Raw genomic sequence first — 27,618 nt, 5'->3', positions numbered from 1 at the left:
TTAAGTCCACCTGTTGTCTCTGTCTCTTGTCGGGTCCTTGTCAAACGTACATCGTATGTCATTTGTCTGCCTGCATCACAGTAGAACTATAAAGTCCTGTGTTGGTTTAGCTCTCTTTTTCAGTCCTTAGTTTTTCAGTTGCTACCGGTAATTAGCTGTGTGCTAACTCTCTGCCGTGCTGCCTGTTGGACTGTTGAGCTTTCTTCATTAAATCCATCATCTTTATCACAACCTGGGTCTCTGCATCTCTCTTCACCACCTTGCAACCACCACACCTGACAGATATATTTAACAAACAGAGCAGAGCACAGACAAATCCACCCGACATCTGCTTTCTTGGTAACTTGCATGTGAGAAAAAAAAAGAGTTCGTTTTTAAATTTATGTTCAGGAAACCTCAAAAAGCTAAAGGGAATTCTCCTTTTGAAAAGAATAGTGTTTGAAATTATGTCGACTGTTACTTCCTGTAAAAAAAATTGTAATATTTGTGTTTGTAGCATTTTACAAAAATGGTAAACATTTAACGCATCAGGCTTCGTTCTACACTTGCTGCTTCCAAATTCTGCCAGAAAGTAATTGACAGTTTAATTATAGGTTGACACAATCCTTGGTCAGAATTCCTATAAAATTGTTACAGTCCTATTTTTTTTTTTTTTGATTAAAGTTAACACATTAAAATGAACCACTTATACACTGACAAAAAATGTTTTTAATATACATAAGACAGCTTCTTCAAACAAGCTAATAACTTTCAACCCAGCTTGAATCTGTTTTGTGTTTTGGGCTCTGACAATTTTGCAGCAGTTCTGTTGGAATAAAGAAAGCGGTTCTAACTCTTCACTGATCTTTCAGGGCATTGAATTTAATCCTGACTGAGATATATATTTTACAGTGGCTTCTGTCCAACTGTGAAACACAAAGTGTTGGTCAGTTAGTAAAGTAATACCACATGGGTCCAGATTAAATAGAAGTGATGCAAAAACCAGCTGCTTGGAAACAGTTTCCAAACAGCACACAGTTTCACATCACTGAAATGTGCAAAAAAAAAAATAAAATCACAAATAAAAAAAACCCTCAATTGAACTCTTGGTTTTGCTTAGTGTATTGCATGTTTCCTCACAGCAAAACTAATCACAGAGTTCAACAGGGTTCAGTCCAAGCATCAATACGGTTTGCCTTACGTGCGCTTCTGTTTGACATAATTTAAAAAGAATGGCAATATGTTTTTAATAGACGTAACGGCTTGGAAAGACAATTTTTCTATTTTCTATTTTTTATTTTTTTACCTCTTCGACATAAATCAGTATTTCAAAAATAAGAGTTTCAAAATTGCTAATACGCTCTTGGGAGTATTTTGGGTAATAAAAATACTAGAATAAATCTAGAATAAATGAACTTTCTATCTCATTTGTTTTTAAATTTGCCAGATAGGATGAGTGATATCTTGACTCTACAGGCCAATCAGTAGGCCAAAAACACTTAAGAGTGACATCATTAAGGGGTCAGATATGTTTTCACGACCTTGTAACTTAAAATTATGACAGCTTTAGCTTTGATTATTTATATTTGTGCATTAGTTTTAAACAGCAAAGGTATTATTCTTTCATTACCTGATGATTGTTCACAGATGTAGCTGTGGCAGAGGTTGTGAATGCATATTAATAAATTAGATCAAGTTACTTTCATTCAACGAGACCAATAAGGCTATTTATTATGCACTGTATCAAATATTTAACTAGCTTGAAGACGTGAACAAAAACATCTACAGATGAGATTCCAATTCCAATCACGCGGTTAACAATTGGCCATTATAATTTCTAGCATTGGTCAGAGAATGAGAATATCATGCAGGTTCATACCAACTGAACACCAGATACAGTACATCAGTAAGGCTAATGTGCATGAAAATGCATCATTAATTTAATGCATATATGAAAAAAACAAAAAACAAAACAAACGCTGGGCTTTCTGGGCTTTTAGGGACAAAACAATCCAAGTTATGTTCCGTAAACTAAACTTCCAAAGAGCTTGCGATGAAATGAATCAACAAAAACTGCATATTTAGCCAATATGCACTCAAAGCACCCAACAAACTCATTAAGCAATGATCAAGTGTTGCCTTCAGCAGTCATCACATTATTTATTTGATTACATTTTCATCTTCTAGTGGTGATGCAGCTACAGACATTATTCAGTGGGTAGCTCAGTGGCTGTTGTGCCACTGGGGACTTTTGTGAGGTAGAAGCTGAAAGGCAGACGGACCAGAAATAGACACCAGGCCAACGTTTGGGTCCTCACACAAAGAGGGGCAAGGTGATCAGAAACAGACATCCAGCCGGAGAGACACTGAGAGACAGAGTGACGAAAAGAGACCCGCTAAGAGATGTGGATGTAACAGAGGCCTCCCGCTGCTCTCTCAGAGCCAGACGACTTAAAGAGCCGGAGCTGGGCTTATACCCCCTGCGACTGACAGTGTCTGAGACAGCGCGGCGGCTCTCGGAAGATTTTACAGGAATTTTCTGGGGCAACATGTGGTGTTGTTGAACTGAGTAGGATCCCGAAACATTATATCCCCCTTTCAGCTGCCCATCAAGCGGTGCATTGCGGCTGATGGCGCTTCAGCGATGGGTTCGCTCAACTCCCCCCCCCACTAACAGAGTGTGCTTTCATTTGTTTCCTGTGCAACATGCCGTACGGATAAACCGTCTGGTTAATGGGACAGGAAACAGCTCTGGAAAAATATGTGACAGTCATGTGTTTGGGCTTCAAAAGAACATGACACAGGGCTTTACTGCTTTGTGACCTTTTGGATTGTCACAACTCAGAAGTGTGACTAGAGGAGTCGGCTGGAAATCCTACTATTTGAGGAAGAAAGAAAAAGAAAAAAAGAAAAAAAAGGTTTCTTGAAAGCTGAGAACAAGGCCAGCGGGCCTGGGAGAGGAGGGTATTACAGTCTCCTTTTCAGATGTCGAGTTCATGTTCTCGTAGCCAGTTCACTGCCTCTTGAGCATCCGGCGAGAGAACGATAGATGAGGCTGAGAGACGGGGAGAAAGATGAAAGAAAGTATGAGCCGGCTGGAGCAGAATTGAGTCAGTAAGATAGAGATTGATGACAGATAGGAAGATGAGAGAGGGCTTACTGGGGAGGGAGAAAGAGAGGAGGTTAGTAATCCCAAAAAAAACGAGCAGCGAGGAAGAGAGGCGGAGGGAGTAGGACGAGACAGAGATGAAGAGGCAAAAAGTGTTGAGATGGCACTACGCCGGACTCCTGCGTAACCTTCCTCGTCGCCCGCTCCCAAGGACACAGTGTCATCTGTTAGCTGTATCCAATCCCAGATGGCTTATCTGTAGTAAACTAGTGTCTCAAACAAATAATATTCATTGCTTCTCGGACCACTTTATCAGTTAAACATTGCTTCGGGGATGGAAAATTCCACCGTTTTCTGACTTCTGGATATGCTGGGGTTGGATTTTATCAAACGCTATGCAATAAAAACACACAGACTTATCTGTGGAGTCATGGGGGAAGCCAATTACTTCATGTGCATGAAAATACAACTCTGCTAATGTTCACACTGGAGAGCTACACATCGCTGCTCTGCTCTTCACTGACTCGTAACTTCCTGTGTGTTTTCATACAGACCTGTCACACTGTAGATGCCACTTGTCATGTAATCAACACTAATTAAGAAAAGGACTGAACTTGTGTTTTAGTTGCTTGTTGTTAACTGCCAACAGAGGCACAATGAACCCATCAGTGAATTAAGCTACTAGCTAAAGCACTCCACACCAAATTATTGCCAGAGTGAGCGAACGGTTATACAACAGACTGCTTAAAGTGTTTTAAAAAATGTCACCAAATGTAACTAAGTAACAGTTTCCCATCTTACAGACTTTATATTTTGCTGTCTGGAGCCGTTCTGTGTGATTTTTGCATGCAAATGTATTTTGGCTTCCTCCCAGTGTACAATGTCATGCAAAATAATGGCATGCACTTTAATAAATTGAACTTAAATATGACTGTGGCGTATGCATGACATTTTGTCATACATGCTTTTGCCCCACTGGACACTTTTTAAGTATACGCCAGATCGAAACTTCTGAAATATTTTTAATTCCAGGAAAACTGAACAGCATACCAACCCTGTCCTTCTGTGCACATTCTCGCACATTAAGTCCTTTTACTAGAAAAGCTGAATTATTTTTCTACCAGGATTATTTTGTTTTGTGCAGTTCTTTTTATTTGTAAAATAATTACACTTGTATGTGCTGTTACACCTCTGCTAGACTGTCAGTCATTTACCACTTTAGGACTAGATCTCTGAGGCTCTGTTTAGAAATTACTTTTTTTCATAATTGTTAGAAAACAAAGCAGGACATTGAGATATGGACATAAACTTGTGATGCCTTCACTTCACATTGCCTATTAAGCATCAAGGTGGAGCTAAAAAAAACAAAAAAACAAACAAAACAAACATGCAGATCTAAATTTAAAGCAGATAAATAGCTTTGTCACCCTTTTGGTTTGCTATACTAAAGTAAATTATCTCGGTTTCAGTGTCTGAGTTCTTTTTTCACCTTAAACTTGGGCCTTTGACCTTAATTTCACAGTAGGTAAACATGTTGTGGCCCGGGAGAAACGGAGGATGACTTGAGGTCACAGAGCTACAGGTTGGGACTTAATCCCACGAGGTACCAACTCGCCCAGCTGAGCTCTCTGGTACCCCAGCTGTTCAGTGATGGTTGGTGCTCAGGACAAATATTTGTCCAACATCATAAATTTAATCTGTTTTTGGAAAAAGATGCTCTTATTCAGTCTGGATAGACTCTTCTTTTTAAAAGATGTAGTTTACCTAGATGTTTTTAATTATTATTTCTGGTTGGTTTTGAATTTAAGTGCAAAAACTGGACTACATTAGAGAGCAATCTTGTAAGCAGAGAAATTCAAACAAACTGCATATCCATTTTTGCCTATTTTTAAACACACAAAAGTGCCTCATTTGGTGTAACCAACATATTTACAAGAAGTTAAACGTCAGTGAAATTCCTACTCATTAGCAGCCCACATAACTGTATAGAAAGTTAATATATTTTTAAATGACAAAACTTTAAAATACCTAAAAGATGTTACAAAAAGCTAATCTTTACTCAGGACTAACTTCCCCACTAAATGCACGGACTAACACCAGCTTGATTTAGCAACCTTAAATCAAGCTGGTGTTGGGTTTAAGGTCTGAATGATAAATATTGTTACTTTTAAGTGCCAGCCAATCAGCTGTTGGGTTCAAACACAACTGTTAGAAACACAGAGACGGTTCTCCAAGGTCTTAATTGCCTTTGTGTCTTCCTACTTGTGTACTTGGCTCTACCTGTAAGGTTAAACTACCTGGCAACACAGTGTGTGCGCTGCATGTCTTGCAGTGGCAGCACAGGCACATAAAATCAGCAGCTAATAAGACCACGTTGGGAGTCACTGGCCCGGCATAAATCAATGGGCAAAATAATTGCTAATACGCCGGATATTGATTAGAATGCCCGCCATGCACTTATTTTCTGGGGCAACAGTGGCGAGGTGCTAACGCGGTGACAAGGGTAAAGTGCTATTTCTCCGAAAAGGCACGGAGACAGACAGCTGGGCAGGGGGGGAAAAATGACTACGGGGTTTCTGCAGTAATTCTTAATTGACACCTGTCAGAGGAACGGCAGCAGTCACAGCTGCTGCAGGCGAACGTCTCCCAGAGTCTTGTTCATCTGTCACTTTTAATACCTTTTTCTTCACAACCCCTCTGTTGCGCTCTCCACCTCACCCGCACCCGCGCTCACCCGCCCTGCTGCATGCCAGATGTTCAGGGCTGCTCAACAGCAGCAGCAACACAACTCCAAGGCCGAGCGGTGCCGCGCGACTCAAGTCACAAGAAAACGCTGTTTGCGCTGATCAGTTTGTGGATCTCAAGACATCTTTTCAGCTCAGCAGACTGAAAACCAAGAGGAGCTCAGTTACATTGATCTTAATTAAGGGGGAAAAGTCAAATGTAATCCAGAAAGGGACTAGAAGTAAAAAAAAAAAACTCTTCGACCTTTGTAACTATACCAAACAATCACTGTGTCTACGTGGTGTGCAGAATCAATCATTCAAGGTCAAGCACAATACATACAGTGAAGCAACATGCATAAATAATAAGAACACAGATGCTTTAATAAATCTAGCTCACATAAAAAAAACAAAAATCATCCAGCAGAAACGATAAAACAGTTTGTACAGGACCTCTCGTCCTCATTTCCCATTAAAACTTATTGCATCCAAGTTTTTCTCGCCCTCGCCTCGGCGTTACTTGAGATTTTATTCAGGTACAAACATTTTTTATTTCTATTTTGGTGGGGGGTTTTTCTAGTGCAACCCTCACAAACATCAAAAAACTCCGCTGAAGTTACGACGTTTCAGTGACTTCTGCGCACGGAAAATCCCTAATCTGTCCCTAACTGTGAAGAACATGTGCTCTTCAAAACCAAACTCAGCTTTTTGAAAGTTCAAAACCTAACAACTCTCCCTCGTTTGTCACAACCCCGTCGAGGTGTTGATACTGGTGGAAAGCACTGAAATGCCATCAAGTCTTATTTTCTTAACACACACACACATTTAATTAAAGTCAGGAAGACAATGACCTGTCTTTTAATAACTTTGTAAAACTCGGTTGAGTTCACACTTAAAATGTGTTGTGGAAGAAAATACAGCACATACAGAAGAGCATCACTCATTTGCATCTAGATTTGGTAAGCTATAAGCGACATTACTGTCAAGCAGCAGACTGCAGGCTTGCTACCTGACCACATATTGGAAACTAATTAAAATTAGCTAAAATATTTATATAAATACATGATGTGGAGAACATGTAACTGTAATATCTAATATGTTGATTTAATTCAGGAGATGCTTTATTAATTCTTGATTTTCTGTTTTAAATTAAAAGAAAATGTTGTACATTTTTATTTTACACTTTATATTAACACCTTGAAGCCGTGCTATTTTTAGTCCAGGCTGTTATGGGAATCATTCGCGCTCTTTACTAGATCCACTCTCGTCTCAATCAACTCTTTATTACTTTATTTATTCGCACAGGAATGCTTCTCTTGCGTCTTCAGGCCTCTGTGTGGTCACCGTCAGGTGGTCTAACCTTCCTGTGACACAGCAGAGTGAGAAATATTACTCATTTCTTCAACACTGCTATTGTTCTACGTCTAAGCCATAAATTGTCTTTAGCCTGCAGAATGTTAGAAATGTTTCCCAAGACGTCTTTGCGGATCAAAAGCAGCTGGGGACACGATATGAGCTACGAGTGAAAAAGTTTGATTTAAGGCAGAGGAAGCTGGCCACTTTTAGCTCTGTAAAAACGACCTTGATTTCACGTCTTTTTCAGTCGATCCTCCTTTTTGTTGTGCTCGAGTGAAAGTCCAGGTTTCTCCTGCTTCCACTGAAGCTCATTAAGCGAGGGGATAGTTTTACCTCTCGCCTGCAGCACAGAATGCCTCTACGTCTTCACTCTTTCGGGCGCGTCTAATTCCCACGTATTTTTTTTAGCTCGACCCTCTATTTTCCATAAGAGCAGTTATCGATCTTCATTTGTCACTTAACCTCCACGACGATGAGGACAGAGAAAGCGGAGTCGAGTCTGCGAGCGTGTGTGTGTGTGGGTGTGTGTGTGTGTGCGCAGATTAGCGCACGTCTTTGATTTCCAGAAGGCCTCCTGGCTCCGACGGCACATGCAAATGAAAACTAGCAGTGTGTGTGGAGAAGCAAATACATCCACTGACTCCTTCAGTCAATGTCACCTGTTAATGCCACTTTACGTACTCTGCCGTATCAGTGAATCTGAAAATTACACACACACACACACACACACACACGCACACACGCAAACATGCTCAGTTGTCCACAGACTTAAGTTCAAATAGCATTTTCTCGTCTCACAGCTGCTGCTTCTCATCCTGACAAATGTCATTAAATTCTTTATCAGGAGCAATCCTGATAAAAAAAAAAAACAACTCCGAGTTTTGCGCTTGATTCTTCCTCGACTGGTGCCACAAGCTAACCGCCTACCCAGTCAACAGAATAGCAAATATCGATGTTAAAATGTATTTTATGCAGCTCTGTGAATAACTTTACCCTTTCCTCTATCACACAAAAGAATAGCAATAGGAATTAGGGACGCATCTGCTGCAAAACTATTAAGAAGCACCTCTGCTTCAACAGCACTGTGTACACTCAACAGCAACTTCTGCTGTTGAGTGTACACAGGAGGAGGAAGATAAAAAGCTGCAGAAACGATGCAGCGTTGATTTCATCAAGGCAGCTTGCAGACTTGACACTGAGCTGAATTTGTCAGCAGTAATCTGCGGACCCGTCACTGATCTGCCAGCTACCTGGATAATTAGGGACCTGGGCTAATGATGCCGTCAGGATAAAGGGAGGCCCCACCCCGCGAGTCGTAATTAAGAGACTCCTTTTTGGAAGTGGCGTTGGAGGCAGAGCACAAGGAGAGGGATGCAGCTGCCGAGTATGATCCGGACAAAAACCGCACGGCGAGTTTAAAGAGATTTTGGTGGAACGTTGTTTAAAATCTAGCAAAGATTGATAATTATTAGTGTTGTGTGTTAATCAAACCTGGCCAGCGACTGAACATCAGTGTCACGATAGTGAGCAAGGTAAAGTTTCTCCTCACTAATGAACTACCACCAAGGCTTCAAGCAGTTACAGTCTCAAACCTGCCCAAACTTTCCTTCACACTGTTTGTATATATTTGTTTTCCATTTCTATATAGCTTCTTTCGTCTTCCACACTTCCTCTGACTTTACTTTTAACAACATGCTGATACTGAAAATAACTGAGGTTTCTTCCGTCAGTGACAACTTCAGCTCTGAAGAGTGTTATTAGGATTTCCCATATCAGGAAACACCATTTACAAAACTGCTAAAATTACCCGTGCTGAAAGAAGGCTGCTACACTTTTTCTCCTCCCTTACCTTAGGAACTAAAGTATCACCATCTTTCACTCTGATAAATGCTGTTTTGAAACCAAGACAGTCTGACTGAATAACCTGCCAATATCAGCTTGTGTTACTATAAAAAGAGAATGGCAAAATGTTTTTTTTTTGTTTTTTTTTTGTAAAGCTGAATTTAGTTAAGTATACACCGAATAAGAAAAAAAGGCAAAAGTTAAGGATTAGTTATAGTTTTGTACATTCTATTTTATTTCAGCAGCAGGATTAATTACTGCTTTTCTGTTTTTAATTACTGCTTTTCTGTTTTCTTTTAAATAAGAGCAATTAGATCATGTGATAATATATTTTTTGTTTTGTATCAGCAAAAATTGAATTGAATCTCACTTCAGTCCATACCTACCAGTGCAGCTGATCTATCCAAAGGAAGCGAGAACTCTGTATGTGCTCCAACCGTTTTACTGTGGCTGGACTTTTCCTCAGACAGAACAGCTAAATGTTCAGCAGAAGAACTTTTTTTTTTTTTCTTTGTTAATGCTAAACCCTTTTTTAACTCTCATGCAACGCACTCGACATGGTGCCACGCTGTAATCACAGTGATGTGTTGAATGATTAGTTGACAGATTCATTACTCCGAGTGTCAGGGTTTGATTTAAGATACTGCAGTTGGCAAACTAGGAGCGCAAGTAAGACGTGCGGTGGTTTTCATTTTCTAACAGCGACCTCAGTCCCCAGTTATGGCTTTTATGTCTGTGTGTGTGTGTGTGTGTGTGTGTGTGTGTTCTTCCATCTGCTAATTAAACTCCTGTAATTACTGATCAAACCTGCTGTAACGCATATGTAAACACGGAACTGCAAGATCCAGTTTCCGTTCAACGAGACTCGGGTAAAGTTTTAAAGTCTGCTGGATAATTTTTTTTTTTCCCTGAGTCAGTGATGCAACTTTAAACGTCGTAAGAGAAAAACACATGAGATCATAGCATAAAGAAGCATTTAGGAGACTAATCTACTGTGCAGGAGGCAGAGTAATATCAGTGTAAACAGGTATTGAATTGGTGAAATGTTAATGTCATTTTACCCTTAAAATCGTTTTATAACTAAGTTGACTGGATGATAGGAAACCCAGATTTGATTTTAACGTCAAGATTGTGATCTCTAGTTGTGTCATATTACAGATTGTCATTGCACCGTTTGTCACTAATCAACCCTAGTACACAACAAAAAAAGAGAGAAAGCGAGAGAGACGAAACCTCCTGGAAATGACAACAAATGACTGCAGCAATAGAACAAAAAAAAAGTCTCTGCAGCTCAGATTGCAGGGCTCTGCATCCATCCGCCAAAACTAACAGATGCAGTAATGCGGTTCCAAATGAGAGAACACTGATGTATTGTCACTGGTCATAAAGCAGATAGGGTGCAGCGCCATTACGGGTCTAAAAAAAAAAAGAAAAATCATCACTGTGACTGATGAAACAGAGCCCATTTGAAATGGCATACAAAGGCCTATTGAGAAGCTCTCTTGCTTGCTGAGGTGCATATGCAACATTCAGTATTCGTGACAAAGCTGAGCTAGTACGTTGTAAAATGTTCACTTTTAGCCCTGAACTTTTTGGGATTGTCCAAAATGTGGATCCAGAGCAAAAAAAAGAAAAAAAAAATATGATCACAATATAAAAAGCTAAACCCAAAATGAGGCCACCTCAGATGAAGGAGGCTGGAAAATATACAGGGAACATAAACACAACTCATTTCCCCCTTTGTTCCTCCTCTCCATCCATCCATCCATCCATCCATCCATCCATCCATCCATCCATCCATCCATCCATCCCCAAAGCTTTGGGTCAATTACAGACTACAGCCACGCAGAGTTCAAAGTCTGCTCCGTCACAACCTTGATTAAGTCTGCTTAACCTCACATTTCCACCGCCTATAGCTGCTTAACATTCTGCAGCTGTTTTATTCGGCTTTGGTCATTACGGCGTGAAACTTCAAAGCGCCGCGGTCGTTCTGGAAGCGCGTGTCAGTCAATCACGCGCTCGCATCTGTCGGGGAAGAGGGGGAGGGGGGAGGGATGGTCGTCTCGCGACATACTGAAAGCAGACATTTGTAACTGTGTAGCTGTTAGCTTAGTATGAAATCACGTCATGTAATTAGAATTTTAAAAAATAAAAATAAACTGAGCCAATCAGCGTGATTTCCTCCTTTTGTCTGGAACATTTTCAACTCAAAACTTGAAGAATTTCACATGTTGTTACTCTGGAATTTGATGTATAAGTTTCCTACACTAAGCTGGACATGAAATGCACTTTTTTTTCCCGCCATCTCTCTTTTTGTTTTTTGTTTTTTCTAGAGGTCAGTTGAAGACATTGTTGTGACCCTGCAGCGTCTGAGGATCATCTCCCTGTGATCTCGCTACGCTCCAGCACCCTCACCCCCTCCCCTCCTCCCTCCCTCTCTCTCTCTCTCCCATCTCCACCTCCCCTGTGGATGTTTAATCGTCAACTGTTTATCCCACATGAGAACTTTTTTTTTTTTCCCAATTTGTCTTTTTTTTTGTTGTTGTTGTTCCTCGGTGGGAAGGTTAAAAAGTTACCCCCTCCTCACACACAAAACGCCTTTTTGTTCCCCCTTAATCCACAGAGAATCTAACGCATGCGTGTCTCTGCGTGGTGAATGATTTACTGATGTTTATCAGGAATGAATAGATCAAAGGCAAGTTGCATGACAGGCGATCAATCAAGCATCAAATCGAGGATGGCAATCCCAGAGCGGAACACAAGCTGGAAATATGCAACTTTTCATTCTTTTCTTTTCACATCAAACAACGCTGGGGTAAAAAGAAACATCTAGAAATATTACTATTTTTTTTTTTTTCATTTTTGTAGAACTTAAACTAGAAAAGTTCACTGCATGAATTGGGAGGTTCTGAGTTAAAAAGTTCATTATAGAAAACTGATGTAGAAGTTTTTGTATAAGCTGCCGTGAAGAAAACTATCCGTGCAGATTTCAGGGTGTGTGTGTGTGTGTGTGTGCGTGTGTGTGTGTGTTTGCAGAGCTGGGGGCTTACCTGCTGACCGCCGCGGTGCTTGCTGCTTTCTCCTCGGCATGCTGCTGCGGGATTTTCCGCTTGACTGTTCATGCAGAGATCAAAACAGCGGACAAAGCTGGAAGCGAACGAAGGTGGATTTATTTTAAAAGTGTAGATCCCCACGTAGGGTGAAGAGTTTCTAAATCTTTACGTCTTTTCCCCTTTTCTTTATGTATACAGACGATTTTGAGAAGGAAACGTTAACTTCGTCCGATCAGGAAAAGAAAAGGAAAAAAAAAAAAAAAAAAAAAAAAACTCCAGGAAGGGCTGATGTGGTTGGAAAGAGCTCGGTGCAGATCTCAGATCAGCCGCGTTTCCGTCCGAATAAACGCGCTCCCGCCGCCGGACTCGGACTACAGTGCTGCTCCGATGACGGAACACATCGCGCCGCCTCGTCGGAGGAGAGGAGTCCGAAGTGCGGGTCTGGCGTGGCGTGGCGTGTCTCGTGTCTCTCCGGTCCCGGCCAGGTTCCAGCCGCAGCTCCGGGCGCGCGCGCTCCAAAGCTCCGCTGCGAAGACGAAAAATCGGGAAAGGAGATCAGCGAGTGGGGGGTGAAAAAAAAAAAGAGTGACACGCTTAAAGCGGACAGGGGTGTATATGTCAGTCAGTCAAACGCGAGTGTTGAGAGTGCCGAGACCCCCTCTCCCCCCGCCCCCCCTCCCTGTCCTTAGCTTTCCTCCCCTCTCCTCACTCCCGCCCCCACCTGGATAATGAAATACTCACATAACACCGTCCGATTGTCAAAACACGGACACTTGGAATTTCTCAGAAACTCATCGGGAAAGAAGCGGGCCTGCTCTTCTTGTTGCTTCCTGTTGTTTTATTACATCTAACGCACTTCGACTGAAAAGTAACAACAAGGAGCGTCGTCGTACCCCCCCCTACCCACCCCCCCGAGCCCCCTGGATAGTCTCCCGCACAAAAAAAAAATGTGCGCACATCGCCTTCAGACGGTTGCTACTGACAGACAAGACACATCCAGCTGCCTTTCCGGGGGCCTTCTCCTTCTTTTACTCCACCCCTCCGACAAGCGTCACCCTGACAGTCAGAGCCCACCTGTCAATCTGCAACTCTAATTATTGTAAGGAGGGATGGCTCTCCTTTTACCTAAGCAGGGGTTGAGGAGAGGTGCGTCCCTGACGTGCGCGTAGAAGAGGAGCATGGACGCACCTTTGGAAACCGCGCTCAGACAAAAGAATGAGTGGCGCCGGGAGAAACACAGAAACAGCCCCCCCAAAAAAGTTTGTTTCGCTGTCAGTTTATGCTCCTATTTTATGAGGATTTGAGTATCATTTTTCCTTTTTATTATGAGAGTAATGTGATTTATTCATAACCTATTTCTTAAGTTCACTGTAGCCTACATGCATGTGTACAAACACGTTGACTTATTTTAGGTATTTTTTGTTGTGATCAAATTACTTTTACACCAGTTGTCTGAATCATAAGTAGGTTTTTATGTTTAATTCTACTATTCTAAAATTAGGATTCTTAATCTATGCTCACTTTAATTGTTGTAATAGCATCTCATTTATAGTAACTATTGTTGTTCAGTGCATTTTGTAACATCTCTGTTCCTCCTCCCCCCAAAGTTGAGGTACACTGCAGTTTTATTGTCTCCTGTTTTTATCTCAAATACATCAGCTGACATTTGACTAATCTGCTATGACTAAAAATTAACTACTCTGATGAATCAAATCAAATCATTTATCCAATGATATCGGTATATGCATTTTATTTGCTTATATTTTTTGTCAATTTTGAAACAGAAATTATGTATAAGTTTACCAGCTAACTGGTTGCCATTTAACTTATAGTTATATTCTTAGTTAATAAGAAAACAATTAAGAATAGTTACATGCCAACCACTTTTTAAAAGTTGCTCACTATTACTGCAGTTATCTCTGTGTATTCTGAATGTACTTCTGTTTCAGCACCTCAGATTTTTCTGGGTTGCTTCTTGTCTTGTCAGCCTCTCGTCGTTCATGCTGATCCTGGTTCTGCTGGAAGATCCCTCTGGTTAAAAGTGGGTGGCTCTTTTCCACTGTCACCACATGCTTGGGGAATTGTTGTGAGATCTAGTTAAAGTATAGGACACAAACTTAAATTCTTGCTCAAACAAAGCAGCTTTCCCAACAAGTTTCATTACCAGCCACTGCTTTTCACAAAGTTGATGCTGATTTATAATTCAACGCATATATCAACCTAACTTTTTTTTTCTTTTTTTTGCTGTAAATTGTCCAAATTTCTAAGAAAAATGTAAACTGTGCCTAAGATTTCAGTCATTACAAAGGCGTTTTAAAACCTATCTGCTGGATTTGATTTGGAATAATTTTATTGACTAGAATTTAATAACCTCAAAGAAACACGTTTTACAGTGTAAAACCTAATTTAACCCATTATTTGTTGCTAGCAATTGTTTTTTTTTTCTGTTTTTTTTTTTTAACTAATAGATCTGGATGATTAATGAGATCACAGATCTGACACACATGCTTGCTTTTACTACATAAAGCTTTTTTAAGCACTTTGTAAAAATTCCCAAAACACTCTTTTTCTCTTTTGCGCACAAGTTTCAAGAGTTCCTTCAGAGCTGCTCTGCATCACAGTAAAAAAAAAAAAGAAAGAAAAGAAAAGGAAAGGAAAAGAAAACATTGTGTATATTTTCAGTGACCTCTTTACTGGGACAAAGGAGGCTGCAGATCGATTCGTTACACCTTTTTAGCGAGGCTTCTGGTGAAGGGGAGGGGCTCTGGAGCCACTGGAGACTCCATTAATAGCCTCCTCTACGTCCAAACTATTATCTACCATAAAGTGTTTATAAAGAGCCCCCAACTTGAGCCTTAATATGTTGTTTCAAATGAGGCGATGTGACGGTGGTTAAGAGGGAGAGAAAAAGTAGAGGGGAGATCAGATTATTTTCTCTTTAAATAATCACTTGGATGGCATGAAATCTAGCGCTGTGCGCATCACGCATCGGACTTTCTTTTTTCTTTTTTCATTCCTCCAGCTTCATGGATTCCAATCTTACAGAAACGGAGTCAAAACTTTCTCCAATTCTAATTCTGGTGAGTTTCTGTTTTTATTCCCCTCGGCAGATTTTTTTTTTTTTTTTTTTTTGCTGTCCGCTGTCCGTGCGCGTAACCGGATCGCGGCGCGCACAAGAAGATAACCAACGCAGCTTGTAATGTGGCAGGGAAAAGAAACGGCAGAGTACCGCCCCAACATGTGTCTGTCAAAGGGGCCTGCGCGCTGATTGATGAAGCCGACCTACGTCACCGACGTTTCCATCAAAAGTGCGCAGAAGGAACTGCCGTGGATCAGATCATGTTCGGGGTTTAGCCAACGCTCAAGCGCGCGATTTCCTGAAAAGCAGCGCTTTGTGTTTAATCGGATCTTGGATCACACGTTTTCTAATTTAAAGTCAGAAAACTGAGCTCTGCTGCTCTTCCAGTAACAGGGATTACTGCGTAAAGTAAAAGAGCATTCATTTTATGCGTGTAATAAAGGACAACTGCACAGCTAATATTTCATCTTGCGATGTTAATTTGCAAACTTGTTTTCTCTGCAAAATCTATTAAATAGTAACGGGAATTAAAATTTGCAATTGACATTTGATCACCCTCACAGCGCAAGTTTATACGGAGCAGAAAGAACAAACTGTGTTAAACATGATCTGAGGCCAGTAGTTGGTTGTGTGAGAGAGAGAGAGTGTGTGTGTGTGTGTGTGTGTGTGTGTGTGCGTGGTGGGGAAGTGGAGTTTGATTCTCGGGCCATTGCCATTTACCACTAAGTTGTTGTTAGGATGTATTCTTAATAGAAAGGTTCTCTAAAGTTCTTTATGTGTGTGCAGTTTGCTGTAATGCACTTTGCATTTACAGTGCAGGCCTTGCATTAATTGTCATCCTGGTGAAAATGCATAAAAAGCCTTAAAATAAATGCAACTTTTACTGCAGCAGCATAAATCCACACTGAAAAATTTTGGAATAATCCTACTTTTAATTAAGTACATTGAATCAATGGGAGATAAATTTCTCAATGAGAACAAAAAAATTGTTTATGCAAAAACTCAAAATCCACAATTATTTTTAGCACTAACCTTCCTTTCAAAATAAGTTTAACTAAGCAATGTTTTTAATTTGTATATTGCTTTTTTTTTAAGTTGATCAGAGTGTTTTCAAACACTTAATTAGTGATTGATTTGTTAAGTTCTCCTAGGAGATAAAACTGTCACATATAAAGACACTAGACTGTCTTCAAAATGGAAAAGACAGGAGAACATACAAGGCAGATGTCTGTTGATTTGCCTCCTGGACTAAACTTGCCAGTTTCCACAACAGGATAAATCACAAATGATTTAAAAAGTTTAAAACAAATAATTCAAACTGTAACCTTTAAGACAATAATTGTGTGCTGTAATTCAATTCACAGCTTTTCTGTCCTTGAAGCTGACACTTTCACAGTCCTCTGCACCAGAAACACACTCACACGCTCCACAACTAGACATTTGGCATGTTGAGTGTGACACGTGTGTGAAACACACACCACCTTTAAATTGGTGGTGTGTGTTTTGGCTTTTGACCGACACAAAAGCCAAAACACAATCCGTGAATAGTCGTTCCGGTTGTTTCCCGTCACCCTCTGCTTTTACACATGAAGAACCCCCTGTGTAACCACGGTGGCACGGTCACAGCATGTTGACACGGAGCCCCCCACCCTCGTTTCCTGCACTACCCCACCCCCCTCTGTCCCCGTCCCCTTAGAGCGGGCGAGAACATGCGTGTCCTCGTCATGTATATATCCACATACATTAAAGCGGAACCTGTTTTGTTCCTGTCCTCTGTCTCCGCAGCTCTGACACATTCATGCAAAGGAGAAGACACACTGCAGAGAAGTCCTGCATGCAGGATGTCGAATCAGGTGAGAAAAGAAAGGGTGGATGCTGTCACATTTTTACTTGTAAACATGCTCCTTCTCGCTCTAATATGTAATTAGAGCAAACCTGTGATTAAAAGATAAATACATAAAAATCACAAATTGTTCTTTTGACAAGTGTAGAGCTGTTTTTTTTTGTAGGATTTTGTCTTGAATTCAGTTTCTTCCTTTTTGTTTAGCACGAAAAAAATCTTTGTAAAGCCTAACGAGCATTTAAAGTGAAAGAATAAAGCCAACGTGTTTGTGCCTTGATGTTGTGCATTCACATTTCTTTTTTTTTGATTCCTCACACTTGCCATTGTGCGTTGCTTCTGACGCCGAAAAACACAATTCAAACGAAGACAAAAAGAAATGCTTCAAACTTCTCCCTCTTCTGTTTCTTTATCTTTGCTACCTTTTCATCATCTCTGCAACTATTTTGCATTCCTTTATCCTGTAGTTTTCATCAAATGCTCCACACTATCGTGCTTCAACGATCCCTCCCCCCTTTTTTTTTTATTTCTTTTTTTATTCAAACACAACACAGTGAAACACTGCGGCTGATTTAATTTGTGTTTGACAGCAGCTAATGAGTCAAAAACCTTTTTCGGTGGTTTAAGGAAACACATTTTGCAAACAAATCTGCCATGTTATTAGCTAAAAAATATACGTATTTTTGGATGAGTTACAGGAAATTACATTGAAATAACATCAAACAGAAAGAAACTATTTAATGCCTTCCTTTTAATGTTAATGACTAATTTATCCGGAATCAGACATGTTAGCCTGTGGCTAATCACCCAAGCATTTTGCTGCACTAACTCTCTGATTTGGAATCCTCTCGGCTATTCTCGCATGCATCATCAAATACCGCACCACAGATTTCCTTTCAAAGAAACTCAGGAGGTTAAACACAATCAAAAACCCCTCATAAGAAACTTTAAATACCGTAACAGCTCCTTTTTGCATCCTATGAGAATACCTCTCTTTCTAATCTTGAGTGATCTTGAATCAGTGATGGGTCCTATCAGATTTCATCCATTGACAGGCTGAATATAGGAATATACACTAAGAAATTAATAAAGAATAGGCTCTAACTTTGACATGAGCTCTATCTCCACATCTACGAGATAAGGCTGCGTAATTAAAGTGCCATATACTGCGAGTATGGAGACCAAGAGAAAGAAAAGAAGGTTTTTTTTTTTTAAAATATTTTCTAGAGATTTACTTGTTAAATGTGACTTGGGACGATGCGTCTCTGTGTGGTTTTGACAATGCAATTAAAGGTTTGTAATCCTCCCCACAAAAGTTTTTTTTTTCTTTTTTTAACCAAGCTGTTTTTTTTTTTTGGACTGCCAGTTTAGATGAAAGGATGTGAATAAGTGCAGCACTGTAGTGACAGATACAAGTTTATTATAAAAGATTCAAACCTCCTAGAGACGAAGACAGTGAAAAATAAACTTCAGTTTGTTTAGCAATACCTTTAGATGAGGCAGAAAGAATAGCTTATCCTAATAAATGAATAATAAACTAGCAGTGAAATTGCTCTGTAGAGAGGCAGGTATGGGGATACTCACAAATATCCAATTGAGTGCATTTGTGTTAAAGTTTGCCCCAGTGATCGAAAGGTTCACCTGTTTGTGGCTTTATGCTGAATTCGACTATTTCCTGGGCTTTTGCACCAAACAGCAGTTTAGGTTGCTCTGTTTCTTTTCATCTTTGGATGGTGTAGTGATTGGGTGCCATGGGGGATTCTGTGGTGGTCCTAGGGGACTTTGTTGTTCATGTGGGGTATGACGGCGTTACCTAGAGTGATGTGAAAGGGAGCGATGGCTTCCCTTGTCTAAATCTGAGCTGTATTTTTCCATTGGACTTCAAGATGTCCATAATGAACACCTAGTTCCAGAACAAGGTTTGTTCACAAGTGTTTCTGGTACTGAGCTACTTGGGGCAAAATCAATGAACAAGTCTGTAGCCATGTAAGCAAATCTTCTGTGTCATGTCTTGAACCCTGAGGTGGAGAGAGAGAGAGAGAGAGAGAGAGAGAGAGAGAGAGAGAGAGAAAGAGAGAGAGAGGGAGAAAAAGATGTACAACACACTACTTGATCCAACACTAGTAGTGAGTTGAATCAGGTGGCAGGAGAGGCTGATGGAAAAATCTGGTAAATCCAAACAAATGGGGGATTTAGTTAACAAAAAAAGTTTGGAATATCTTCAACTCACTTCTTGTGGACGGGTTGGGGACATGAAATCAAAATGTATCATGTTCAGAACCTCCATTGCAACCTCTATGAACTCTGGCCTGGAGATCATTGCTGCCTGTTCTAATGCTTGTGGACACCAGCGGTGATAAAGAGCTGAGGTTTATCTTTAGGGAAACAGCACTCAGTTACCTGGTGGACAGACGGACTGCAACGTCTGTGGTTACAGAAGCAAAATCTGGGCCATGGAAGACATTCATGGCAATAAGAAAGGACTTTCAGTTTTCCATAAGGAACTACTGGAAGGTTATTTGATGACGACTTAAAGGCGTAACAACAACAGCAACCTTAGACTGAATGAGCTGGAATATCACTGTTGATATTTGGGTTTCCCTCCTGTTACCCCATGACTCCATCTTGGGTAAGCAGAAGATGATGCATGGATGAATAGACTGGTTGCAGTGACTCCTTGCTGGCTTACAAATATTTATTGATGATTTATAAAGGCTTTACAGCTTGAATATCAGGATCATGACTGTTTTTAATCAGTTTAAAGAGAGTCTAATTGTAATATTTTACAAAAAAAAAAGAAGTGTCTGAACACTGGAAAGAGTTCATAGATCAGTAAAGAGTAGTTTCAGTACATTAGTATAAGATTGGAATAGTGTCATGGATCTGCATTACTGTCAAATGTGCCTTATGGGTTAATATTATTATTAACTAATTCTTATAATAGTATTAACTATTTATACATTCCTTAAAGAGTCTTATTGAGATACATTGTTAAAAACAATGTAACAATTGAACCCCAAAGCCTTAATTAATCAATAATATGCAGTTGAAATGTTTGGTTTTCATCAGTGGCTAACCATTTATAACAGCATGTGGGTGTTACAGCTGGTTAGTGTTGATTTATAAAGGGATCACAGATTAATTAATAATGTTAATACTATTTCTTAGTGGTTTATACAGGAGGTATTATTGTAAAATAATACAAAAAACAAACAAACATGATTTCCAGTGTGTCGCACCACAGCCCAAACTTTTACAAGACAAATTTCCTGCTTCCTGGAAAAACTTTGCTTAAAATCCTGCTGGGCTGAACAAAATGACATCTCCACATTTCCTCTTTGACATACACACTCATGCTTCCCTCTCCTCCTCCCTGGGCTTTTGTTTTCACTGACACATGCACTCCAATTAGCAGTTTTTTTTCTTGCCATTAAGGATGAAAGAGAAGGAGCCAAATGTTTATCTTTTCGAGCACCATTTTTTCTATTTCCTAACAAGTTTGAGTTGAGTTTCTTTTTGTCAAGCAGAGTTTAATTCCCAACATTACCATGATCTTTTCTGCATAAGAATATCCCATAATTTCTTTTTGTTAAACATCAAAATGTAACAAATTGTGTTTATGACAAATTCAAATGTATGAGGGAACACGAGCAACTGGGATTATTTTCATTTCCAGTGACATCTTGTAAACCTGTTAAACATTTTCATTTTCTAAACCTTACACGATGCCTCATCTCCAGACGCTCTGTTAAACCTTTCTCATTGGAAATCGCACAAAAGTCTCTGAGAATAACATCCTTAAAATGTATCGTGATTCTCAGCTAAACTGTAAGACTACAGCTAGAAGTCAAATCTTTTTTTTTTTTTTTTGTCATCAGTCCTCTTGTGTGTCAAATTAGAGCATCCTAATCTTGGGCTTTATACTTAAATGTAAATCTGCGAATCTCAAATTGCACAGATCCCCTCGCTGGGGCTTCGACTGCTGAAATCTGTCACAGCCGCTGGTGTGCCGCACATTAGGGGAGAAAATGCTCTTAAAAAATGTGCTTTCCTGACATTAACATGACTTGTGTGCCTGGGTGCCGCTCGATCTGTGCAGTTCCAGGCGTATATTTATGAATAGGAACCTTTAATTAGGGCTTGTGTTTCCTCTCTAGTCACATTGAGGGATGGTCCTCGCCGACATTCATTAATGATAATCACCAAGAGCGATGGCATAGCTACAGGCCAAGTCTCGGGGGACCCGACACTTGAAAAGAAGCATTAAATTACACAGAGGGACTCTTTAATTGCAAAAAGGAAAATATATAGCCATCATTGTTAAATATGATCTTTTGTAAGCCTTTACTGGTTCAAGGATTTGTCTGAGGGGGTTCCCTACGCTCATACTGTTTTAAATGGATCTTCACCAACACACACCACACAGCAGACCTTGCTTTTCCACGAACTGGCATCACAGCTCGGGATGCATGGCAGTACTTTACAGTAGGTTTTTGTAATGAATGCATCAACATTTTTAAACATTTAATTTAATGCACAGATGTTGAATTGCACAGGATTGGGATAAAAGCAATAAGTGAGATCCGTCTTTGAAATGTTTGTGCATTTATTATTGGTAAAGCTACGATACCTTCTTAAGACCAGACTCCTCCAGGAGAGACGACTCTTACAAGCTCACCGCTGAACATGCTGCATATTCTGGTCATCAGGTACAGTGTCATTTACTGTACAATTACTCACAATTGTGGGGGGAAAAAAATTCTAACTAATTTCATATTTTAATGCAGGAGCAAAATCTAACTTTTCACCTTCCTCACCATCAGGACGCCAGACCATTCCATTCAGAATATGAATACAGATTTATACAGACTTGTACAATACAGGTGTGGACTTCAGTACGTTGAAATCTTACAATCTTTCCAGAGTTTTTCTGCTCCAAGATAATGTCTGCCATCAAGATTAGACCAGTTAATAAGGCATGCAGAGCCATCCAGTGGAAATCCAACCCTCAACATACAATGCAATAAGTTCAAAAACCTTATATTAATATGATTTCATCGATATGGAAAAGGGGCGAGAGGTACAAACAGAATTTAAAATGACTCTGTTCTTCTCTAATAATAAAGTCATCTTTCGTTAATTTATCTGGAGAATATTTACATAGTGAACATGCTGAACTCCATTATTTACATATCCATTAAACTTTTGTTTCACTCAAAAGCAGTAAAAAAAAAAGCAATGAAGATGTGAACTAATCATTTTTATTAAATGTACCAAGAACGGATAACCAAATGGTAAAAAGCTTGACCTTGACTGTGTCCTTTCTTTTCTAAAACTGAGATATTTTCAGTGGTTTCTGTTGACAGGCTGTACGAAGAGCTCTTAATGATTTATTTATCTTTATGGAAAAGGAAAAGATGGTGAAAGGCAACATTACATACAGAGTGCAAAACAAAGCAGAAATTCACACTCTGTTCACATTTGACAAGCCGACATGATCTTTGATCTTTTGTCACTGAGGCAACAAAGTACAATCTCAGTAGATCTCATCCTGAGAAAGTAGTTTTTTGCTAGCTGTTTTTTTTTTTTTTTAATCAGACTACAGCTATTTTAGGATAGCGCAACACTGAAGTTAGCTTCTGATGTACACCTGGCAATGTGAGAGCTTAGAAAGTGACAGCCCAGATTTTAGCCAGCTGTTTGCTCACAATATTTTGTGAAACTGTAAGCTAAAGCAAAATTTAAATAGGTCACAACTCCTCCTCAGACATTTGGTACAATGTTATTATCGACTTACTTTGGATCAGCTGATTGTGGCGCATCAGTTGGGAGGTTCACTTTGACTCACAGCAGTGGTAGGGTCGGCGTTGGTGGTGTCCAGATTACAGATTAGGAATTGGAATCCTAAAAAAAAGTTTGTCCAATCGCTTAAAATAGATGTAAGGGTGCAAATAATAACAACATCCTATTTTCCTATGTTCAAAATGACGGTTGCACAAATGACTTGTGTGGCACAAACATAAATGGTTAACATTGGTAGGGGAATGTTAAGGACCTCTGTTAACTTCCAACAACCTACATTTGAACTTTTTTAATGTACTAAATAATAGCAACACAATATATGTCTGCTGGTTTTTTCGTGTAGCCTTTTTTGCATTTTGAAGAGCTGCTAAAACAAATTGGGCGTCTGAATCAAGTTCTATTTATTCCCCATAGGACTCGTTTGGATTTTATCCACTCACTGATCAGTTAAAATCAGTGAAACATTAAGTAAAACTTCAGTTGCATTTATTCTGTTGAGATCAGTAACTGTTTTATATGTGCTCAAAGTAAAGGTATATGTATATTTTTTAAATTGTTAGGTTTTGCTGCAGCAGTGAAGGATACATTTATTTCCAGGGTTTTTAACACATCTTTACGAAGGGTTACTAATAAATGTGGAGCCTGCTGTAAATATATCCTCTTTTAGTGCAGCAATCTTGCTAGAAACAGAAGTGGAAAAAATGCACACACACACACACACACACACACACGCACACACACATGCACACACACTCTTAAACTACTGACCTAATTGCTCAGACTCACTCAACTAATTAATATCAGCTGACTTAACATGATGTGAAGGTTAGCTAGGTGACATTCTTCTGAATTCTGGTTCTTTCCTTTAGCATGCCCGTTTCTTCTCATCTTCGATCTACTTTTCTTTTCTTTTTTTTCGTTACTCTTCTTCTCTGAGGTTCCTGTCTTCCATCACTCCAGCCCTCTTTCTAATTCTCCGTTTAGTTCCCTTCTCTTTGTTTCCATCTTTCTTTCCCATCAGATCATACCGTGCATAAATGCAAACGGTTCACATAAGTTGGCCCACATCTATTTTTACCTGGTGCTGAGGTAGAGGAGGGGTTGGCTTGGGGGCTTTGCAGAGGTGAGTGGGCATGCCGAAAAGGAAGAGAGAGCAAGGGTGTGGGGAGGGGGTAGAGGCAGGGTCACAATGCTCCATTAATCAAAAAGAATGACACCCATGTCGTCCCTGACAACCATCCTGCCACCCATACGTCTGCTCCCCCCCTCTTCCTCCCCCTCCACCTCCATCCCACTCAAACAGGACAACTTTAGTGACGGAGAGGGCGACGATGAAGGAGAGAATGTGGATCGAGGACAGGGAAACGGGGGTGGGGGAGCAGGAGTGGGAAGGTGTTTGAGCGAACTTTATTAATCAAGCATCTGGGATTAATTGTTATGAAGTGTCACCCATAAATTCTCCATTTGGATTTAATAATCTCGGAGGTAGATTTAACAATCCCTGTCGTGATTTGAGCTTTATTGAAGAGGCTGCGGAGAAAGAGAGAGGCAGAGGGAGGAAAGGGATGTGGTGACACAAATAGCTTCTCAGCGGACAGTCCCTCTCTGTATGACAGTTATGAAATACAATTATCAGCAAGATCTGCTTAAGAATTCATCAACTGCACCTCTGCCTTCCGAGGAGAGCGGGAAGGGAGGGGGGGGCAACATACAAAGCAAGTCTTAACTGATAAGACTTCTCTTTTTCCCTGCAGCCCTTAAACTATCATTTCAGATTCCCCGGCTCAGTCTTGTTAAGTCACTGTAAAGGTACGGCACGCATATTGCTTTGCAGGTTATATTAAAGCATAAATCATTAGGTAAGAAAAGGGAATATGGTAAATGACACACCGTATGCAAATCACCCGGGATCACGAGTGGTTTGTCTGAAATGCATCACCCGCTGGTTTGCATCAGGGTCAATAATAGCAGTTAATCTCTGCGCGCAGTGAAAATATACTGTCAGGGAATTGCACAACACCCTGTCAGTGCACAAAAGTAACTGGATCATAAAACGCGCATGATTTCAATCAACTGTCATCTAATTGCAGCCGCACCTTTTGAAACGAGTGAAGAACGGCCACAATGTAGGTTGACAGTGTGCATAAAATTTGCATAACTTTGCATATCCCAACGCCATTAATGTTAGTTTTATTGGAGGCTCTCGTTTCTTCTGCTTTTTCTTTTTGTAGGTTGTCTTAAAGAAACAAGGACGGATGCAGGACAGTTCAGTTGATTGTCGAAGGAATTGGCCTGACTCGACTATAATCAATACGTTTTAACAAAATGGAGCTACGATCCAGCTGTGCTGCTTCCATCTCCCAAACATTACTCTGTCTGATCTTGGGAAGCTATTATCTCTCCGACAAAAGACGGATCTCAGAAACAGAATGACTCTGTCTTCGATCTGACTCGGAATGGAAAGTCTTTACGAGACAATTTTTGTTGGACGCCGGAAAAGCTCGTGAAATATTTGCCTTTAACGAGACGTTTCCTCCTGCCAGATATCGCCCTGATCAATGATGCTTCTGCTCCAACAGAAACGGCAATACCTGGAGCCCCGGTAAAAACCCTGCGTCACCCAATCCCTCACTGACACAACATCCAGGATTTAGCTCGGTTTAATCCGAGGACCCCCGTCGTCTCCCACCAGGAACTACAGCTGCTGGCAGGTAACGTTGTGGCTTCAGTGGCATTGCTCCGTGTCAAACTCTTTTGAATTTGTCAAGCATCAATTCAGTCAAAGAGAAGAAATCGTCTACTAACGTTTAGAAACTTCAAGAATGAGTGACCAGAATGGTTGCAGAACATTTCCTTCTTTTTTTTCCCAAGCTGTACTTTTTTTGGTTTTAGCCCCGTCATATGGGGCATTTTTGGGTACAAAAATGAAATATGATGGAACGTTTCATACAAACCACCATTTTAAAGTTTCTAAGACAACTGATAAAAGTTTGTAGGATCTCATCAATCCATCTCAAGGAAAAGCTGGTTTAGACTAATCACCAGAAGGGGATGGCTTATTTTTACTTTTTGTTGATCAAGTGGTCATAATTTCTCATACTTCATTAAACTCTACCAAACTGGGATTATCTCCCCAACGCATACATACAATTTTGCATATAGTGATGCAAAACTGTAGCAATATTATGGTTTGTTAAATTATTTTAGAGTTAACCCACAGAAGCCAATCTGAAGGATCAATTCTTTACATTCATGTGGTGTGATAAGGACAAGTTGATGATCAGCTGAAGCCAGGCTGGTTGAGAATTTATTTGGCATTTCCAAAGGTTTCACAGCATGAGCGCTGCAGCTCTTTTGTATTTTATCCACATGTGAAAAGATTTGAGTTAAAAAAGAAAAAATATATATAAAAATACTTTTTGAAGTATTCACAAAGACCAAATATGCAGATTTTTTTTTTGTCATTATGACAAAAACCCTTTTACATGCGTACCTGTTTTCTGTGCTTGAAACCATAGCAATTGTGTTTTTTCCACCACTATCTCACTTTGTCTTGACTCTGTTTCTATTAAGCTTCAATCATAGCTTCTGCAATTAGGTGGGAAAAAGTAAACTGTGGCAAACAACAGGAGCTAACGCTTTTTCAGGGAGAACTTTACATGGCACTGCAATAGCTACAATCAGGATGTCTTTTCATTAATTTTACTGTTTTTTATCGTAACACCCAATGGAAATCTTTAGTTGCTAAAAGATAAAGTCGTATTACAGACATGTTTCAGTTTTGCAGTCCAGCAATTTAAAACATTCAGTAATCAGGATTATTTTGGTCAGTGCTACGTTTTACGAGAATTTTTCCACTTTAAGGAATTTAAGCATTCATTTGATCGTGAAGGGAAATATTATTATGGTTTTCTGTTGCTTGAGTCCTGTAAATAGAAATTAGGAGTTTTAATTTGAACTTTGAGTTTTTCCTTATGACTAAATAAAAAAAAAGTAATTCTTCACCCAAGACACAAATGTTTTTAATCACACTTAACTTTGACAACTTCAACTTCCTGACATGGCAAACATCTTGTTGTTTGACTTCAAATGTTTAAAAAAAAAAAAAAAAACATGCCAGAGTTGACAATATATTCTTAAACTTTGTTTGTGGCCAGTTATATTTGATTGAGATGAGCAAATACTGGGTTTTAGTTTTTGCCGTCTCTAAAGATGCAAATAAACTGGAACAAGGTAAACGAACTTAACATTTTAAATGTTCCACTATTGTGTTTTTGTTGTTTCTGCAGCAGATCCTCCTGGATCGCTGCTGAAGACGACGGTCACACCTTCCCGAGTCTGGTTCAGCTGGATTCTTCCTGTTGAAAGATAACTTTCCCTTTTCCCCACATTAAAATAATTGACTGTCATGATCAACTGATCATATTTGCTTTTACAGTGTTAAATCGGAAACATTTAGATCAAGGTGGAATGCATTTGTTTAGATTTCAATTGAAATCTGATGTCAGAAAAAAATCGCATTCAGTGTATCGTGATTCGGATGGGTTCAGTTTTTCTGTATTAAAATCTCACTTGGATGACTATGTAGTTGAGGCCCTCTCTCTCTCTCTCCCTCTCTTTCTCTCTCTCTATGTATATAAAACTTGTTAAAATGCCTCAAATCTGTACCAAATGATTTTGTAGTATTACGTCTTATTTTTTCATTACTTATTTGACTTTAATATATGTTACCTGATTATTTTCTAATAAAACACATTTTCTGTGTGGTTTATCTGCATTTACATGTGGACTTCTGCCTTCATCTCTTCATTTGGTTCAAGCTTTATTTCCTCCTT

At 39.7% G+C, this 27,618-nt stretch overlaps 1 protein-coding gene and 1 long non-coding RNA gene across 3 annotated transcripts in view; one reads left to right on the top strand and one right to left on the bottom strand.

Moving 5' to 3' along the window:
* Positions 1 to 12,910, bottom strand: part of LOC103151577 (teashirt homolog 1-like) — a 38,677-nt gene extending 25,767 nt beyond the window's left edge. The window contains exons 1-2 of the mRNA XM_007571722.2: positions 12,804 to 12,910; positions 12,060 to 12,588 (exon numbers count right to left, since the gene is read on the bottom strand). Of these exons, the coding sequence (XP_007571784.1) occupies positions 12,060 to 12,099 (40 nt within the window). The 5' untranslated portion in view covers positions 12,100 to 12,588; positions 12,804 to 12,910. The remainder of the gene's footprint in view (positions 1 to 12,059; positions 12,589 to 12,803) is intronic.
* Positions 12,911 to 12,979: 69 nt separating this feature from the next.
* Positions 12,980 to 27,548, top strand: LOC107838616 (uncharacterized). 2 transcript variants are annotated; one of them, XR_001664702.1, is made up of 4 exons: positions 12,980 to 15,142; positions 16,927 to 16,994; positions 25,327 to 25,494; positions 27,073 to 27,548. It is a non-coding gene; the product is annotated as an uncharacterized LOC107838616 (long non-coding RNA). The 2 variants fall into 2 exon arrangements; XR_001664703.1 differs by having other exon boundaries at positions 25,015 to 25,494.
* Positions 27,549 to 27,618: the final 70 nt, after the last annotated feature.

The sequence above is a fragment of the Poecilia formosa genome, unplaced genomic scaffold (genome assembly GCF_000485575.1).
Source record: "Poecilia formosa unplaced genomic scaffold, Poecilia_formosa-5.1.2 Scaffold286, whole genome shotgun sequence".
In the NCBI taxonomy this organism is placed as follows: Eukaryota; Metazoa; Chordata; class Actinopteri; order Cyprinodontiformes; family Poeciliidae; genus Poecilia; species Poecilia formosa.
The sequence above is the reverse complement of the archived record's forward strand: the minus strand, read 5'-3'. Positions and strand labels throughout refer to the sequence as shown.